The sequence below is a fragment of the Hypomesus transpacificus genome, unplaced genomic scaffold, assembly GCF_021917145.1.
Source record: "Hypomesus transpacificus isolate Combined female unplaced genomic scaffold, fHypTra1 scaffold_62, whole genome shotgun sequence".
Taxonomy (NCBI): domain Eukaryota; kingdom Metazoa; phylum Chordata; class Actinopteri; order Osmeriformes; family Osmeridae; genus Hypomesus; species Hypomesus transpacificus.
The window spans coordinates 1,069,041-1,087,379 of NW_025814035.1; the positions used below are offsets into that span (position 1 = coordinate 1,069,041).

General features: G+C 43.7%; 1 protein-coding gene across 1 annotated transcript in view; it reads left to right on the forward strand.

Annotated features, from left to right (window-relative positions):
• apaf1 (apoptotic peptidase activating factor 1) overlaps window positions 1-17,827 on the forward strand; it is a 38,689-nt gene extending 20,862 nt beyond the window's left edge. The window contains exons 24-27 of the mRNA XM_047017723.1: window positions 360-485; window positions 2,056-2,181; window positions 3,881-4,027; window positions 16,064-17,827. Coding sequence (XP_046873679.1) covers window positions 360-485; window positions 2,056-2,181; window positions 3,881-4,027; window positions 16,064-16,210 — 546 coding nt within the window. The 3' untranslated portion in view covers window positions 16,211-17,827. The remainder of the gene's footprint in view (window positions 1-359; window positions 486-2,055; window positions 2,182-3,880; window positions 4,028-16,063) is intronic.
• Window positions 17,828-18,339: the final 512 nt, after the last annotated feature.

Consider the following 18,339-nt stretch of genomic DNA (forward strand, 5'->3'; position numbering starts at 1 on the left):
TGGTAACAGCGGTAGTCCAAACATGAGGAATGAAATTATTCCATCAGAGTAGGTCAATATCGACATGTTGTTCTTCCATCTGTTTTCTATTTCAGACGCTCTCCTTAGAAGATGCTAACCGTGGCATGTGTGTGTGTGTGAGAGAAAGATAAGATGCATTTGGTGGTGATTTTTTTGAGTGTAAAAGAATGTGACAGGATTCCGAGCAGCACCATGCAAACACACTCTCCCTCTCTGTCTCCCTCTCTCTTTCTCTCTCTCCCCCTCTGTCCTTCCCTTCCCTCTCCTCTTTCTCCTTCTCTCTCTCTCTCTCCTTTTCTCTCCTCTCTCTCTCCTTCTCTCTCCTCTCTCTCGCTCAGGTGTGGGACATTGAAACAGGCGAGAAGCTGCGTGACGTCGCGTGCCACGGGGGCGCCGTCCTGGCCTGCGACGTGTCCCAAGACGGACGCCTTTTTGTCACGACCTCCGCCGACAAGACCGCCAAGGTAACGCAGACAACGGCCACGGGGGTCTCATCGCCTTCCCCTTTGGCCGTATACCTCTCTAAGCGGGGGGGGGGGGGGGGGGGGCGGGGTGAGGTCATCGCTCATCAGAGTAGGAAGACCGACGCATATGGTCAGGCTGGTGGAAGCGCCCACACGCCCACGTCTCTGCAGCGGTCATTAAGTCTGACCATAGCCTGCGGAGGGTTTCCACCTACCTGTCTGTGGACGGTGGGGGTTGCTGGGCTGGTTCCGCTGCTGCTTCCTTCCCACTGTGGTCTCGACTTTGGTTGACTTTTCCCGAATCAGTGGGTACGGGCTGCGTTCCTCTCCCCGCGGCTGCTGCTTCGAGTCGGAGCCAGGTCGGACATTCACGCCAACCGTAGGAACTGTAGACCCAACCCGTGTGCCGTTTCTTGAAGTATTATTTGTGCACTGCCAGTCGGGCGCCAGTCATTTTGGAGCCCACTGTATATCAACACTTAAATAAATGATTCCTTTGAAATGTTTAAATATACCATACAGGATGTGTCGGTGCCAGTGATGTAAATGTAGAACAGGAGAAATCTCCAAAATTACTCAGAATGAAAAGGGGTTTAACCACTGACTGCTGATCCACTGCCACGGTCACTCCTGGTTTCACACAGGAATATTCCGCTGGTCACTAAAACTAAATTGGATTTGAATTGTGTTCGTAAATTGTCTATTAGACGTGTGTGTGTGTGTGTGTGCGCGTGCATTTAATGTGTCTAGGCGTGTAATTTAATGTGTGCATGTTCGTTCATTTAAACGTGTGTAGTAGCGGCTAGTGAGCGGCTAGTGTCCTCATTAGACCCAGATTTTCTTTGTTTACCAGACCGGTATGCTTTGATTTGAGCTTGGGGCTTCGACACCCTGGTAATGATGTCCTTTGGCCATGGTTTACACAGTCTACATACTCTCTCTCTTTCTTTCTTTTCTTTCTTTCCTTCTTTTCTTTCCCCTCTCTCTCTCTTTCTCTCTCTCTGTCTCTCTCTCTGTCTTCCTCTATCTTGATTGAAAACACACCATTTCTGGCCAGCAGTGAAACGAAGACCATACCGAAATCTGAGCATCTTTGTCCAGTATAATATACCTCATTTATTTGGTCTGTTTGTCCTCTCTTTCTCCTTCGCTTCCCCCCGCCTCCCCCTGTCTCTCATCCTCCCTCCCTCGCAAACTTCAGATGAATGTGAGACATTGTGTCCGCTCCAGACGCAGTCAATCGTCTGCCAAATGACATTTCTAATTATTCTCAATGTTATTTTCTTCCAATCAGGCGGAAGAGAGGAGGGAGAAAGGAGAAGTGCAGGGAGATGCAGAATGAGAGAGAGAAAAATAAACAGAATGCTATTTAGTCATGATGTTCAACTGAATCCAAGTGGATATAATCCCCCACCAAGGGAGAAAGCAAACTAACATGGCATGTCTTGTCCAACAAATAATTACCTGAAGGATAAACTACATGTTCGTCCAACCCTTCTAATGTTGTGTCTTTAATGACAGCGTTGATCTTCTAACCCCACACCCCCTCCTTCTCCCCCCCCCCACCCAGGTGTGGAGCTGTGCATCATGGGATTGCATGCACCTGCTGACTGGCCACCAGGACTGCGTCCGCAGCTGCCGGTTCTCCTGGGACGGCCGGCGCCTCGCCACGGGAGACGATGACGGCGAGATACGGGTGGGTACTGAGAGGATGGACTGAAACGGGGAGGAGGAAGAGACTAGAGGAACGAGGGGCGCAAGTGTCAAGGGAGGCAAATAGAAAAAGAGGATGCTGAGGAGGGGGGCAGTGCCGAGAGAATAAATGAGGGAGGGGAAGGGGAAGTAAAATAAAAGAGCGAGAAAAATAAAAGTTTGCGAGAAGTTCGGATGAAAGTAATGACAGCCAAGGGAGGGGTGGAGCACTTGGAACAGGTGTGCAGGATCATGGGGGGGGGGGGGATGAGGGAAAGGAGGAGGAGGAGTGTGATAGTGGGAGGTGGGAGAAGAGGAAGTTTGAGTCAGTGCAGCAGATTGCATCCCCTAGGCTCTGGCATCTACACAGTTCCATTAAATCAAGAGAATGTGGGAAGGAGAGAGAAAGAAATTAGGGGATTATTTTTTTTTAAGCAGTAAAGGCTGTAAAATAACCCGACAAGCAAAGACAAGACTGATAAAGAAGTAATGGAAAGAAAACCGGATAATGGGTGAGAGAAAGAGATCCTAGTAGGTCCCCTGTTCACTCTTTACTTCAGTAAACCTTGCTTGTGGGTGGTAAAATATACTCACGGTTGTATAGGGAGTCACAGAGCCTGTCATTAAATTGCCTGATCCAGGAGACCCATTGGTCCCATGGTCTAACTACAGAATAATATTCCCACATACATGGTATTGACGTGTTTTTTCTTAATTTTTTAAGTATACTTTCAAGTGTTCCTTTTCATTTCAAGGTCAGCAGAATGGTTGCCATGTGCTGAAATGTTAGCCTTACAACACAGGCTTGAGCTAGAACAATGACGCATCAATCCAACATAAAAAAATAATAAACAAAAACCCCCCAGCCAAATTCAAAGACGTTCGTGTTGACCTATGCTTCATAATTGGACAGAAGGCTCTTGTCAAGTTAGTCATTCAATGTAATAGTGGCCTCCAGTAATGAGTGGATGGGCCTATGACTGTCAATGATGGCCTGATGTTAGCCCCCTGGTGGTCCCCCTGGCAGAACTACTCCATTATTCAGAAGGTGTTATCATTACCAGATCAAATAACATGAACCTGAATTTCAAAAAGAATCCCTCTCGTTTCTATAGCAACACACATGAGTCACTGGCAATGAATTACGCAAGCCATACGGTAAATATAGCATGTTATAAATGGATCTGTAAAGCCTACACTAGCATAAAGATTGTAAGCTTAAAGTGGCACTGAACATAAGAAATGTCACAGTTTTTGGTGGGTTGCTGATTTATCATTTATAATACATTTTGAAAAATCCCCTCTTCAAATGTTTCCAAATCAGTAGGTAGTCAAAGACTGACATGGTCACAAATGACTCCAAGCTCATAAACAAACCTGCTGTCGGTAAATGTGTGGATCTGTGGATTGTACTTACAATGGTAAAATATTGTCATCCGCCATATTACCAGAATGAAGGAATCAATGAAGAAAAGTGTATATAGGCTGCTGTACATGTGTTGAAGTCACTTAAACAATACATGAAAAATATAAAGTCGTATCCTCACACTGGTTTCAACCAATACATCAAATTGAGGCACCTAATATGATTGGGATTCCGGTTTATTCCGAATTCTTCTCAGCGGAAAGCGTTTTGGCTTCACCCGTGTGTCAGTCGTGGGTTTCCTTGGTGTGGTTTGACCGTTGCTCGTGTCACCTCACAGCTCTGGAACGTGACGAACGGCTCCTTGCTGAAGATCTGTTCCGCCGTCAACAAGGACGCCATGGACTCTCTCCACGGCGGCTGGGTGACGGACCTGCACTTCTCCCCCGACGACGCCGTGTTGGTGTCCACCGGGGGGTACGTTAAGGTAAAGACAACGACCAAGTGAACGCACATGCTTGTTTACATGCATCTATTGCCCGCCACCAACGTGACAGGAGAAGCTCACACATAAGCTCACAGAAATAAACTCTGGTTTGCTGAATTATATCCATAAACCAGTTCAAGGTGTGTGTGTGTGCATGTGAGCATGTTTATGATATGCAAATAATAAGACCTTTGCGGGACGTGATTGGATTGCAGAGTGTGTGTGTGTGCATGCTAGCTGCTCTCCTCTCTGATTACCTCTGGTTTTACCAGAGGCAGGGTCATCGAGGGGTCGGGCTGATCCTGCGTCTGATTGGCTGCTTAACCACGGATGATGACGTAATCCACAAGGGAACATGGTTTTCTGATCGATGATGCTTTAAATCTCAGATTGCTCCCATTAGTGTTTGTGTGTGTGTGTGTGTGTGTGTGTGTGTGTGTGTGTGTGTGTGTGTGTGTGTGTGTGTGTGTGTGTGTGTGTGTGTGTGTGTGTGTGTGTGTGTGTGTGTGTGTGTGTGTGTGTGTGTGTGTGTGTGTGTGTGTGTGTGTGTGCATGTGCATGCTCTGGGAGTAAGGATATTGTACTGTACTGTGCGAGGCAACAATAAAATGGACTTCCCAAAATGACTTCATTTTGGTTGACGTCAGACACCCAGCAACATGATATAATTTCTCAGATAACAGAGAACCTTAACACATCATGGCTTGAGTGAGGTCCTGTAATGCGCTGTGCGGCCCCAATTAGCAGACTCAATGGACACTAATATAGCACTTATCCACAATTTCTAGTATTACCTCGTAATGACCTGTCCTTATTCAGTGACAGATTACATTCATCATTCTATCACCCCATTCTTCTGCCCTTCCGCTCCTCCCCCATTCCATCCTTTTCCCCGAGTCGTCCTGATCTGATTGATGTGTAGTTCTGAGAGGAGCGGTGATTGATTATTATGCCTAATGCGTCGAAAGGGCGAATCCCCTTTAATGAGCATTGATTGATGAATTGTCCTGTCCCATGAAATGAGGGGCTAGTCTGTCAATCACTCTAATTGTCCTGACAGTGTTTATTCTAAGTAAATGACAGGTAATTTAGTCAGTAAGACAGAGGGAGGGAGAAGATTAAATTCTGTCTGCTCGCAGGTGGGTCATATTTAGTGAAAGTGGGTGACTGCCTTCCTGTGAGAAGTCAAAAGAATGCTGTCCTGAAACATTGCTACTAATGAGATGGTAGCAAACTTATTCAGATGACCCGTCTCTGAATCTGCCCTCTTTAACCTGGAAGCTCTTATCATGATCTCTTAGAGATTCGTAAGTGGTTCAATGAGGAGCAGGAATCACGTCGAGAAGCTAGCTGGGGTCCCGCTGCTCTAACCACATAAGCGGTTCTGCAGAATCCACCCTATAAGGGGGTCCGTCTGTTTTTTTTCCCCCAAAAAGCCTAACTTGGGGCTCTCTAGTAGCTCACTGGGTAGGGCCCGTACCATACGGCCTGAGGCCCACATGCAGCGGCCCGGGTTTGATTCCAGCTCAGGCCATTTCTTGCCTCTCTCTCTCCCATAGATTTCCTGTCTATCTCTAACTGTCTCTGTCCAACAAAGCAATAAAAGACTCAAAATATATCGGAACAAATACCTCCTCAATCTTTGGGCTTCAGCAAACAAGACAAGGATGATTTTTCACAGCCAAAAGTGGAACATTCTTGGCTGGCTGAGTCGATGAAGAGGTCCAAGTGAAATAACGCATGCATTTTACATGCTGAAAGCCTGAAACCCCCTCAAACAAACAAGCCTGAAAGACAGCTGCAGTCCAGAAAAAACATCACTGTTGAAGATGCAAAGGGAAAGGAATACATAAAATGACAAAGCATTGCGTTACTAAGTAATCCATAATTACTTGGTATGAAATACAACGCCACTCAATTACTTTGTTGCGCCCTGAACTTGGAAAACCATCTGGAAGATTTAAGATGAAATACTGAAACTAAAGATGACAGAACTTATTATCCCTGTATCTTTTCCAACGGGCATTGTATTCATCATATCCTCTCCTCTGGTGTTGGAGGACAAAATCCGAATAATATGTTTAAGGATTTGGGGAGCTGCAGCTCTTAAGTGTGACAGATAGTAGACATGGGGGATGTGTGTGGAGCGCGAGCCACAGCAAGACAGACACAGACATCCTCATGTCTGCTGAGTGAACAAGATGTGATGTAATAAACAGACTGGTGCTGTGTGAGAGGATCACCACACTCTGATATCTGTCAGTACTTATTTGTGTCAGCATTCCCAAAGTCGGCTTTTTATCTCAACACTCGAAGTGCGGTATCTCCCTTGCTGCTATCTCTTTCTCTCTCTCTCTGTACTATTCACCACCTCTTTTCATTGTAGATTTTTTTTTTTTTGCTTGGTCCTGTCAATCTCTCTAATCCTCATCTCCTCAACATCCCTAGGCAGACCTTCTCCTCTCTTCCTATTGGCTACCTTCAACCTGGTACCACACCACCTCCATAATGCGCCAAACGCTCCCTTTCTGCCTCCCTCTCTCTCCTCTCCCTTATCTGAGTAGCCCACCACAGTCTACCTGGGTATGCTCATATGGCCAGTGTCAGTCTTTAATTGTAACAGCCTGCCCTGCTGTGTAGGGCGAGTGACCCTACAGCCTGCAGGGGAGAGAGGGAGATACTGTGTGTCTATCTTGTGTGTTCATGTGTGGTTGGGTTTTACGATTTGTTTATTTGTTATTTCCCACCTACAATGGTGAAGATCTCAAAAACCTAATTAGTCAGCAAAATACTGTCAAATCAAGTTGTAAAATGACAGCAAAACATAGCCCTGGTGTCTCCAATTTTGATATTTTAATGCTTCATGTACAAATGATAGAGCATAGACAGGAGACAATTGTATCTTACCCCTCTAATGTTGTCATCTTGACAATGTCATGTCAACACCCTAAATACTGGGATACAGCATCCACTCAGTATTGATTTTGGGACAATTAGGGGTTTTGTTTTACAGTTCAAATATATATTTTTTATATAGAGGATATATATATATATTTATTTTTACAGTTAATTTTGGCATACTGAGCTGATAATGTGTTATTGAGTACAGACATATCTTGTTGCATTGTATCAGCCTTTTCTTCAACAGAGAGGCTTTAACCAAGGGAGTTGGTGAGAGAGGAAACATGTTTGCGGCACAAAGCACCTCTTTTGTTTAGTAATTATTTTGCCACTTTGTGTGTGTGTGTGTCTGTACGTGCATCTTGCCAGCTAGTGATAAAGTGGTGTGGGTCATCTCTCTGAGTGAGGTTGTAATATCCCACCCTGACCCCCATCAGTCCCCGCCAGGTGATTCCTCACACACTTCTCTGTCTCACACCTGTGAGAGAGCTCCGAGGTGGAGCAATACATCACACACACGCACAAACACACACACAAACACACACACAAACCATCGCCTCATTCTCCTACACACAGACTTTACAGTTAACACTCACAGTATTGCATGACACACAATGCATACTGCACATACTGTTCAAACACAGTGAGCACCACACACGCAATGCACACACACACACACGCATGCACACGCACGTGCAAATAAGTGTTGGATGCCGGAGAGACAAACCTGTCATGAAGCCATGAACCAAATAGAGTTGGGAGGTGTGAAAAAGCTCATCCTTTCACACACATTACAGACACACACACACACAAACACACACCAGGTGGCCCAGAATAATTTACACCTAGTCCTCATACCTAGCTTCAATATCCTCCCTCTCGTCCCTTATCCACCTCCACAGTCTCCCAGTCTTTCCCTCTCCATTCACGGGAGACAGTTGTAGAATCAGGGGTTGGTCCAACATTTTTTTTTTGACTCCCATTCAAAGCCGGCAAAGTGGGAAGCAAAAACGCGATTGGTACATCATTATGCATAATTTTTGCATACTGGATTGTAATTGCTAGATTTCCCGGTCCATGGGGGCCCATTTTCTTTCGAGTTCACAGTGAGTGAATGGAGTGAAGCACTATCCTTATTTAACCCAATGAATATCCCTCTCACAGTCTCTCATTATTCATGCTGTCAATCAAAGCTAGCACTGATGTCATTTCTTCCAGGGGGTTATATATATAATTATATTCCTATTGTTTCGGTGAAGCCCTGATTGGCTGTTATTGAAGCTGGGTGATGTAAGACACCACACACACACACACACACTCACTCAAGACAGACAGACACAGACTGTAGGCTACTCACACACTCCACTCTTTCACTGCAGCTAATAGTGTGTAGGCGAGATGCACGGACACACAAACACAGGCAGAAGGTTGTCGTGGATGGATTGGAGCTTTAGATGAAGGCTTTTCTCCGTCCCTGCAGTTGGCAGACTTCACATATCAACCCGCCGCTGTGTTTCTGCACCATGGTTGGCGGAGTTCAGGGTGACACGCACCCTTATCTCACCTCCGCACACTCACGCCACCGTTGTTCTGCTCCTCCTCCTCTCCCATGAGACACACACACGCACACACACACACACACACACACACACAGTCTTTGACATTTTGTATGAGATGCTGAACCGCAATCGATCCTCGTCATTTCAAAATGTTTTCATAGCCCAGCAGGACTCTGCGATCTGTTGTCCCATCCCATACACCCACATGCACACCTTTTACCTCTCTGTTTTTACACTCAACATAAAAGTCAGGTTGGTAATGAAGGCCTGACTGTCTGAGGGGATTTTAGTGACTTTTAGATTTCAGTCAAACAAGTGAAGATCATAGTAGCCTGCTGGCTACTATGCCACTTCGCTCTGTCTGTCATCTGCCCTTCCCCCGCTGTCGCAGTATCTCTCCCTCATCCCCCCCTCTCCTAAGCTGTGGCCATTAACTGTGCTAACGAGACCCTGGTGGTGAGTGAGGTATGACATCTCTTCATCATTTCCTCAAAAAGAGTCAAAAGCAAAAGGTGTAGTCATGGAGGAGTCAAGGTTACCGCAACCTTTCCCTCGACAGAGAAAAACAGGCAGAAGGAGAGATAATGGGTGGAAAAACTAGGGATTACTAGATAAAAGGCGCAAATGCTAATGAATGAGGGGAACGTTAGTGTTTGATTCCACCACAAAGCTAAATAAGAGATAAGTAAAGGCTTGTTCTTTCAGTGACTCATTACTTAGAGGCACTCAGTCATGGCCTCGTTACTTGAGGTCAAAACAAACCAGTTTGTTAGACATACTGTGTATCTTGATACAGAAATCATCCACAAAGTACAAAAACCCTTTTAATTTCACTATTGCCAAATCGACTGGCGCTTGTAATTCGTTTCTGTGGGTGTATACAGTCATTATTCTAATATTCTCAGTGACAAAGAGTGAGAAAATAAGATGTACCTGAAACAGATCGGTCTTCTTATCGCATGAAAGCAAGCAGACTGAACTGGCAACGTTGTCAGCTTTGCTCACTGTTTAGGTTTGATTTGATCAGGTCTTCCTCAGCGGATGTGAAACCCTGCTGAGATGTTCCGGAGCAGAACCACACCCCGCAGAGAGCAAAGAGAACTGCCCTGCTAAAAATACCTGCACCCCCTACCTGTCAAGTCAGGGTCTGTGACGTGTGTCTGTGAGGAGTTTGGATGTGTGGGCATGTGTTTGTGTTTGATCTGTGAGCGGTGTTTAGGTTCCTGTGTAGAAAAATAGGAAAAGGAAGGCTGTTCGAGAATGACTTTCTATCCGCTTGCTCATGCTAGTTTGTAAATGTCCACTATTTCTGGATCCCTGTGTGCTCTCTGTAACTTGAAGGTCGACTTGTAATCTCCAGATGCATTTTTGTTCCTCCCTTTTGCCAGCATTCAGAATTTCTTGATAGGAACCAATCGGAGCACTCAGCCTTGAGTTTGGTTTTGTGCGCCTGTCTATTTCCATGCTTACACCGTAAACACAAGTATGTTGTGAAATATTCATCCCCATCCCTCATTGCCAAGGTTTGTTGCTCCTTTCATTTAAACTGGGGTTAATTGTCTTGTCTGTGAGAGAAGGGGAAGTTCTAGAACTCTCTTGGGAGGGGGGGTTGTATGAGAATATGAGCATAGAAGACAGAGATTTACGTGAGATGCACACAATGTAGAATATGCATCCACACCAAACACAAACAATGTTAAGTATCAGTCTTTCCATAAGGGAAAAGAGAGGGACAAGGGGATGGGGAGTGTGAATGAGATGGTGGAACATAAATAGTGGTATTTGCCTCATGGAAGAGAAGACAAAATAAGTATCACAGAGATAAAGGAGCAGGATGAGGAAAAGAGAGGGAAAAAGGAGAAATAAAATGGTGGGAAAGAGGAGGGACACTCGCAAATTGTCTCTGCATCAATATTTCAGTCAGCAGAGCCTTGGATGAATTATTTAGGCATTGTGTCAGACAGTGTTTCCCCCTCAGCTCGGCTGTGGGTTAAGATATACATACACACACACACTCTCACACACGCATGAGAAACATGCATTAACAAATCCATAACCATGACTTGTGCATGTGTCATAATAGAGACGCACACAGACACGCATGCACAAGGCCATGTGCAAATACTAGTTACTCAATGCTATGCTGGCCTATCTACTTTCTTTTCTTTCTTCCCTCTCTCTTTCGGTCCCTGGTGTGCATACACCTTGGTGAGAGGTTTGATAAAAGAAAGGCTGCTGTTTGCGTCCTCCCTGGATACTGGTTGAGCTATTTATCTATCGGGAAGGTGAATTGCCCTACACATGCACTTTCTCCCCCTCTCTTAAACACACAAACTGTGCTGGGTATGTTTGGATTAAACTGTTTAGGGATGTCTTTTAGATAAACAATGTTGAATTTCTCCGATACTTGAAGAGGCAGACCTTTAGTACAGTTAAACTGGCAGCACTATAATATGGACCAAATTAAGGTTATACTGACGCATGCATACACACAAACACATGCACTCCATTCCAAGTGACATCCGCTTGAACAAGCTCTTTGACTTTCACAGTCAGACTACATGTACACACATTCCCACATGACACCATTTCAGGTTCTACTGCAAAACTGAGCCATAGAAACAACTGGGGCCGATGTTAACCATTACATAGCCCCATACATTGGTTTGTGAAAAGAATGTTCAGGCTGAATCCCAATAATCTGTTTTACCCCTACACCTAGCCCTTAGTTTACCTCTAGCCCTTATGTCTTCAAACTGGACTAGCTACAGGAGCTAATGAACACAGTAGGCCTATGTCGTTCATTAGTTTCTTGCTATATTACAATTCTTTTCAAAATTGCTAGGACCTGTTTTTCAATACTTAGGTCATATTCTCAAAACTCTTGAGTTGAGATGCGTAATTCTTGTTTTGTAAAGAGATTTTACAAAAGATAACATTGTGTAATGCTACCTGTTGCAAAGGTTTTGCAGGGAGGGGGAGAGATTGGGAGGGAGAACGTAGAGAAGGAGGGAAAGGAGGGTGGAGGGCTACCATAGCTCACACATATTGGTTGGCAGACAACACAAAGAGACAGACTCAGACAGAAGGACACAAACAAAGAAGCAGACAGACGTACAGACAGACAGATCACACTCAGCAGCCTTGAAGGAGAGCTAGATAACCGGCCAAGAGGACTGCTAGACAGACAGGTGGCAAGCCATGTGAACAGTCAGACGGTTTCAACCCCTTTTTCTATAGATGCTGACCCGGTTTACTTACTTTCAGTGATGTGGCGTTTGTGAACGATTCATTCATTTTGAACAAATCCTTAAAAGGACTCGGGAGTAACGAGTCCTCTCAGAGTGATTCGTTAATTTTCTCGTGGCCGCGCATCGGAATTTACATTTAGTCATTTAGCAGACGCGCTTATCCAGAGGGACTTACAGTAAGTACAGGGACATTCCCCCGAGGCAAGTAGGGTGAAGTGACTTGCCCAAGGACACAACGTCATTTGGCTCAGCCGGGAATCGAACTGGCGACCTTCAGATTACTAGCCCGATCCCCCACCGCTCAGCCACCTGACTCCCTGGAATTGTTGCATAGGCTCGTCCAAGTAAACAGAAACGATTCTTTCATTTCCCGACTTGGTATTTCTACGAGTCTTTGGATAATTTTTCACGTGACCTGCATAGGCTTTGTAGTGGTAGCTAGAGGGAACAAAACGATTCGTTCATTTCCCGACTTGGTCTTTCTACGAGTCTTTGGATCATTTTTCATGTGACCCGCATTGTATCTTTTAGTAGAGGAAACAGTTTCCTCATTCCCTTTCGCGTGGCCGCTGTTTTAGTAAGACGTGAGTGATATTCGTTCAAGTCATCATACTGACTGGTTTTGTTATTTTCACTTTACATTTACAGTTTAGTGCTGTGTAATTGTTTGCCGTGATAATTAAATGCTAGTGTGATAATAAATGACCAATCATACAAACTGTCATGAACTAACCTACATGAGTATATGATACGTGTTTGCAGTGGACGGAGAGCCCACTGAAAGATTTGTTCATTTTACTTAACGAGATTCAAAGAACCGAATCAATAAAATGATCCGAACTTCCCATCACTACTTACTTTACTGAAAGTCTAATACTCCTGATGCACATGTAGCCTATGTCCCACACACAATATAATACAATGTGTATATATTTCTGGACATACCAGTATTGGTTTACAGAGTTGACACTTTCTTCTTTAGCTGGGTTAAGGTCTAGCTTTGGGTCAAAACGCCTGGAGACTTTCTGTCCCTGTCCACTGCCCGTAGGTTCCTATCAAGGATTAAGTCATTACTTAAGTCTGATGGCTCAGCATTTCTTTGTTTACAGTATCGAAGCACCAAAACCTGTTTTCTGAGTTGGTGTTAGATGCTAACCACCTGTATTCATCTTATCTAAGAGCAATAATCAAACATGGCTGCAAGAGTAAAACTTGAATTAGCTTCACCATATAGTACTTCTGTTACTGTCATCTTGTAGTGTTTTATATTTAATGATAACATTTATATAAAATAATCCATCACTGCTAATTTCATGAGATTGCTCGATTGGCTAAGTAGCTACAGAATGAGGGCTCTCTTGCAGTCTGAACTGGTTCAATATATATTCGGGTGAATATTTTTTACTAAAGAGCTGCAATATACTGGTTCAATTCACATATTCACTTGAAGTCCATATTTGAAAAGATTTGAACACTGCTTGGTGTTCAAGTAAAGTCACGCTGTCTCCAACAAACAGCTCTTACAAGGGACATTTTATAACATATTCATAGTCATTGCAAACACTTGAGCATGAAAGTTAATGTTGAAATCCATTTGTTTTATTGGAAAAATAAAGGAGATGGGCACTCGTAACTGTTCTTATTGGCTGCATTTAAGACAATGTTGTATGTTCAACACAGTAAAGTGAATTAAACATGGCTGTATTTTATACATAAAACATGACAGTGTCACCACTTTTTCTAAACAACCTTACCCAAACATTTTCATTTAGTCAGCTAGTCACATGCTAAGCGCAAGAAATTGCAGTTTTTGCAGAGCACACACATACCTCATTTATTTGTGGTGCATCTGGGGTTGCCCAGATTGTGACCCAAATGGGAGGGAGGGAGGGAGAAACTTCCCTCATCTTAATATCCTTTATACTCTTTCCCTTAGCTACTCTCTGTCACCAAATTATCATTTTCCCATTATACATTTCCTCACTTTTCACTCAAAAGGATGGAGATCCATCCTGGTATCTTTTCTACTTGCTCTTTTTCCTGGGCCTTTTCTGTCTTTTCTGGGAAGATTCCGGTGTTTGGGGTATGTGAGCATCCACGCTTGTACTGTTCTCATCATTAGAGTTAATTTTAGATAAGTTGGCAGGAGGGGGAGCAAGCTGTGCTGGTTCTGCTAAATGCTTTCAAACTTTGAAAAACAAACTCAACACTTTCATATGCAATAAACACACACACACACACACTATTGTTTTTCTGTCTACATCTCTTGCAAGCTAATAAATCAGGCACTCCTACAGTAACAGTGTTCATATCAGCACATCAGCCATCTGCTTTACAGTGGATACGGTCACACACACACACATACACAGGACAATTTCTCCTGCTGCAGTGTTCCTCTGGGAGTCATCAACCCTAGGCAGGACCATGCATCTCTTCTGCATGTGTCGGTACATGTAGACAAGGGCACCACACTGTACACTGCAGAGCCAAGAGCTTTGTCTTAAGTGCTATGGATGACGTGTGTGAATCAACATGCACATCCACCATATGTAAAATCACAATATTCACACTGCTGTGCAGTATTTCTTCCTTACATACACAGACGTTCACTATACACAAACACACTGTACATATACATATGGGCTTTTAATTAGACAACTTTGGTCATGGCTACTTTACAGCAGCAGTAGTCAGCCGTATTTGGGAACCTTTTGAGGCAATCATTTACAGTATGGGTGTCAAAAAGTGTGAGGTCTACAAAATCGCAAACAATACTAGATAAGCTAAGTAATGTACAGTATACCAAAACCTAAACCTTTAATATTCTAAATGGAAAACAAAAGTATGTAAAAAATCTTGAACAAACTAAATACAGAGTGTTCCCGACGTGTGTGTGCCCAGACCAGACACAACTTTAAACTCCTCTCTCCGTTTAACATTCATCCATACCTCAAACCACCACACATTGGTTTCTTTCCTTTTTATCTCATTCCCTCGTTCAACAGCTCCCCTGGACCTCATGGCGCACTAATCCTCTTTATAGGGGGTTTGAGTTGTGGCGTGTGTGTCTGTTATTTGTCTCCCTCCATCACTTTTCAATCCATGATTTTCAGTCTCTTCGACACCCAAGGTGTCCTTTTCTCCTCTCTGACAACTGCTTTTTCTTTTTTCCCCTCTTTCAGTCTCCTCTTTTCTCATCATCCACTGTGTGTTGTTCATGTTGTCGGCATGTTTTGATTTTGCCTGTGCCCAGTGTACAAAAGGATTTTGCCTATTCGAGAGTGGGAGACAGAAACATGAGCATTCGAATGATAAGGGGTGTGTGTGTGTGTGTTTAGTGCGTAGAGCAGGAGTGATCCCCAAGTGTAACTGAGATTCCACCCTGAAGCTGCCAGGCCTAATTACACTTTACTGATTTTACACTCCCTTCCTCTCTCCGTGTGTGTGTGTGGGGGGGGGGGGGGGGGGGGGGGGGGGGTGGTAATTATATTGACAACAGAGCTTAAATCTATTGACAGGTTTACAAACAATGCCCAAACGCCTATGGACGTCTTGTGTATCCAGAACCTATTGCATAGCAGAAGAAAGACAGAGATCAGCTGCTATGGAGACTTGGCTGCAATGGTAGACCCATTGATTTGATATTTTGAATGGAAGTTACTGTAATATGTTTCTTCCTTCCAGATAACCCTCTAGTCCTCGGTAGTTGACTGCTGGTATACCTCAGTCTGTGCCACCTCCTGCACACACAAGAAGACATACCTTTGCTAACACTCACACATACACATGGCCAGGCTATAAATGATTGACTTAATGCGCCTTTGATGATCCACCCGTGGAGAAGGAGCTTCAGTGGAAATGGCAGCATTAAACCCAGATTAAACTGAATCAGTTAGCGAAGCAGCCTATGGTGTGTGTGTGTGTGCGTGCGTGTGGATTGACGATGTAAGTGATGTGGTGCTGTTGTCAGTTTGACTGTAGAACTGTCACATATATTTGATGGTCATTCTCATCCCATTGAATTTACTGCCAAACCGTAGCTGTGCGAAAGTGTCTGTGACCTGCATGTAGAGAAATCAAAGTATAGTCACCATTGGTCACTAGGTCTGAAATATGGGCCTGCTTCTGAAAGATTAGCAGTGGGGGTAAAGGTTTGACAGGGGTCTTGTGAGAGCGGCACTCTGTGGAATTGTGTGTGTGTGTGTGTGTGAGTATGGACTGAACTGCACAACTGGTTCACTTTCCAGACACCTATTTGTTTACAGCACAAGAGAGGTTCTTTGTATCAGTCATTGTTTCTCTCTCTCTCCCTCTCTCTCTCTCAGTGGTGGGATGTGGAGAAGGGGGAGGCCCTACAGACCTTCTACCCCACAGGAGCCAATCTGAAGAGGATCCATGTGTCACCTGACTTCTCTACCTTTGTAACCATTGACAACATCGGAATCCTCTACATTCTGAAGAAGGTGGAGTGAGGAAGCAAAATGGCTTCCTTTGAACTTTCCTCTTTCTGTAGCAATATAAATCATTCTAATCAACAGTGATTGGCCACAACCACCATTTTGCCTTTACGTGGCCTGTATTGGTTGAATGAAAAGGGGAGGAGACAAGGGCTGGTGGTGTTGCCTTGATTAGAACTTGCTATTTGAAATCCTTTCATATACTCAGTATGAAACAGCCAGGAGGGTGTTTTTTTCAATATGGATGGAAACAGCTTTAGTTAGCATCAATCCAGACAATAACAATCCAGCACAGATAAGTATCTGTATTTCCCAGTAAATGTCAGGTCTGTGTTGGATGCCTGAATTGAACAGATAAGAAGGGGTGTTTCCTAAATCAGAAGCACTTCCTGTGAAAAAGCCCTTAATCCAAATGCTACACGCCTTGCAAAGACTTTCAATAGTCACATACTGGCATGTTATTAGGGTTCTAATGAGACACTGCTCATAGTACATATGCTGGCACTACTGATTGAAAATGCATTTGATTCTTACTGCACTGGGGTTAATGTTATTGCATGTGATTTTCAACAATATTTCAATCAAAACTTGTCTGTTATTTTGTCAGTGAGCTCATAAGGATGCCTTATGTTATCATTTATTTATTGTGAGAAAATGTGAATGTACCCAATGCTTCACTTTGCTGTGTAAATCGAGTCTCGATTCATATATTGTGGATTTTGTACAATTTCTGTCTTTTTTTTTTTTTTATCTTAAAGAGAACAATCTTTAGCCTGTGGTGGTGTGTGCATAACATTTAGACTTTGGTGGCCTTAAGGTGAATGTGGCAGAGAAATTGGGTGCATATCTACAAACGGTAGGGGTACAAAGGAATGGTAGGGCTACAAAGGGCTGGTAGGGCTACAAAGGGTGCAAATATTTAGACCAGTTGGTGCTTCTGACTCACATCAGGGAACCCTCCAATATTTAATTAATATGGTGGCAGTAACTAAGTAATAAAAATGACACTATATTAATTTGTGCAATATTTTACAAAACCTTTGAATAAGGCCTATTTTGAGATAATTAGTGACACAATACAAATAGTCTGTTATTTCTGAGGGCCGAAATAGTTTCATATACCAATCCTCACAATTGAGCCAAGTACGTTTTGGGGATATACCACTCTTTAATATATGTTTACATGTTTTTTGGGGGGGGAAGTAACACCTGCTGAACTAGCAGTTTTTCTAATTCCAATACATTGAAAACACACACATCCTCTCATCCGTCATCTGCCCTCCTTCAGGTAATGACTAATTACCTATTTACTAATAACTACTCATTATGAATGAGTGAAAGTTTTTTGTTCCGTTACATATAGCTTCATCACCTGCCATTTCTGGAAGAAAGCAAGGTAATGCAATGTCCTTTTGGGATGAATCTGTGATGTCAGAAGGAGTTCTTTCCTAGTGATGCTTTTCGTTCATGTCAATCTAGAGTATCAAACAATCAATCATATAAGGGAGTTCTCTGTCAAAAAAATTTTTTAAATGCAGGAGTTTGTCCAGGGTGTGAATATTGTGTAATGGTTTGGTGCTTTGTGCATGGTGCATGTCATTTCTAAAAATTTAATAAAATAATTTAATGATGGGATGTCTGTTCACTTCCAAATACTTACTGTGTATCATACAACAATGGTAATGGCCAATCAGTACCAGCTTCCACAATGTATTGAAGATGACTAACCCTTGATTTTAGGTTTGTGTTCTTGTGGGTGTGTGGTTTAAAACCTCTGTGGTGGCGGTTTTAGCTGGCGGCTCCTCTGAGAATGCTGGCCGCTGAACGGATGTCAGTCACGCTCCATCTGCTCCTGACACATCTGGCCGGCATGCCGCTGATGGGAGAGGACAGCCCTGTGTCACACTGCCAGTCCTCATCTCTCCAGCTCTCTCCTTCCCTCAGCTCCAAAAGTCACAGACTTTGAGTTAGTTCACAGCCCTAATCGATATAGAATTGAATTCAACAGTCAACTGAAACTCTTTGGGTGTGAGTGTGGTAGGTTGGGATGGTGTGGTCACTTTGTCATTATGTTAAAGGGAGATTGACTGGGTTTGGGGGGTATTTCACACTGTTCCTTAAGGTCTCTGAAAAGGGTATGTAAC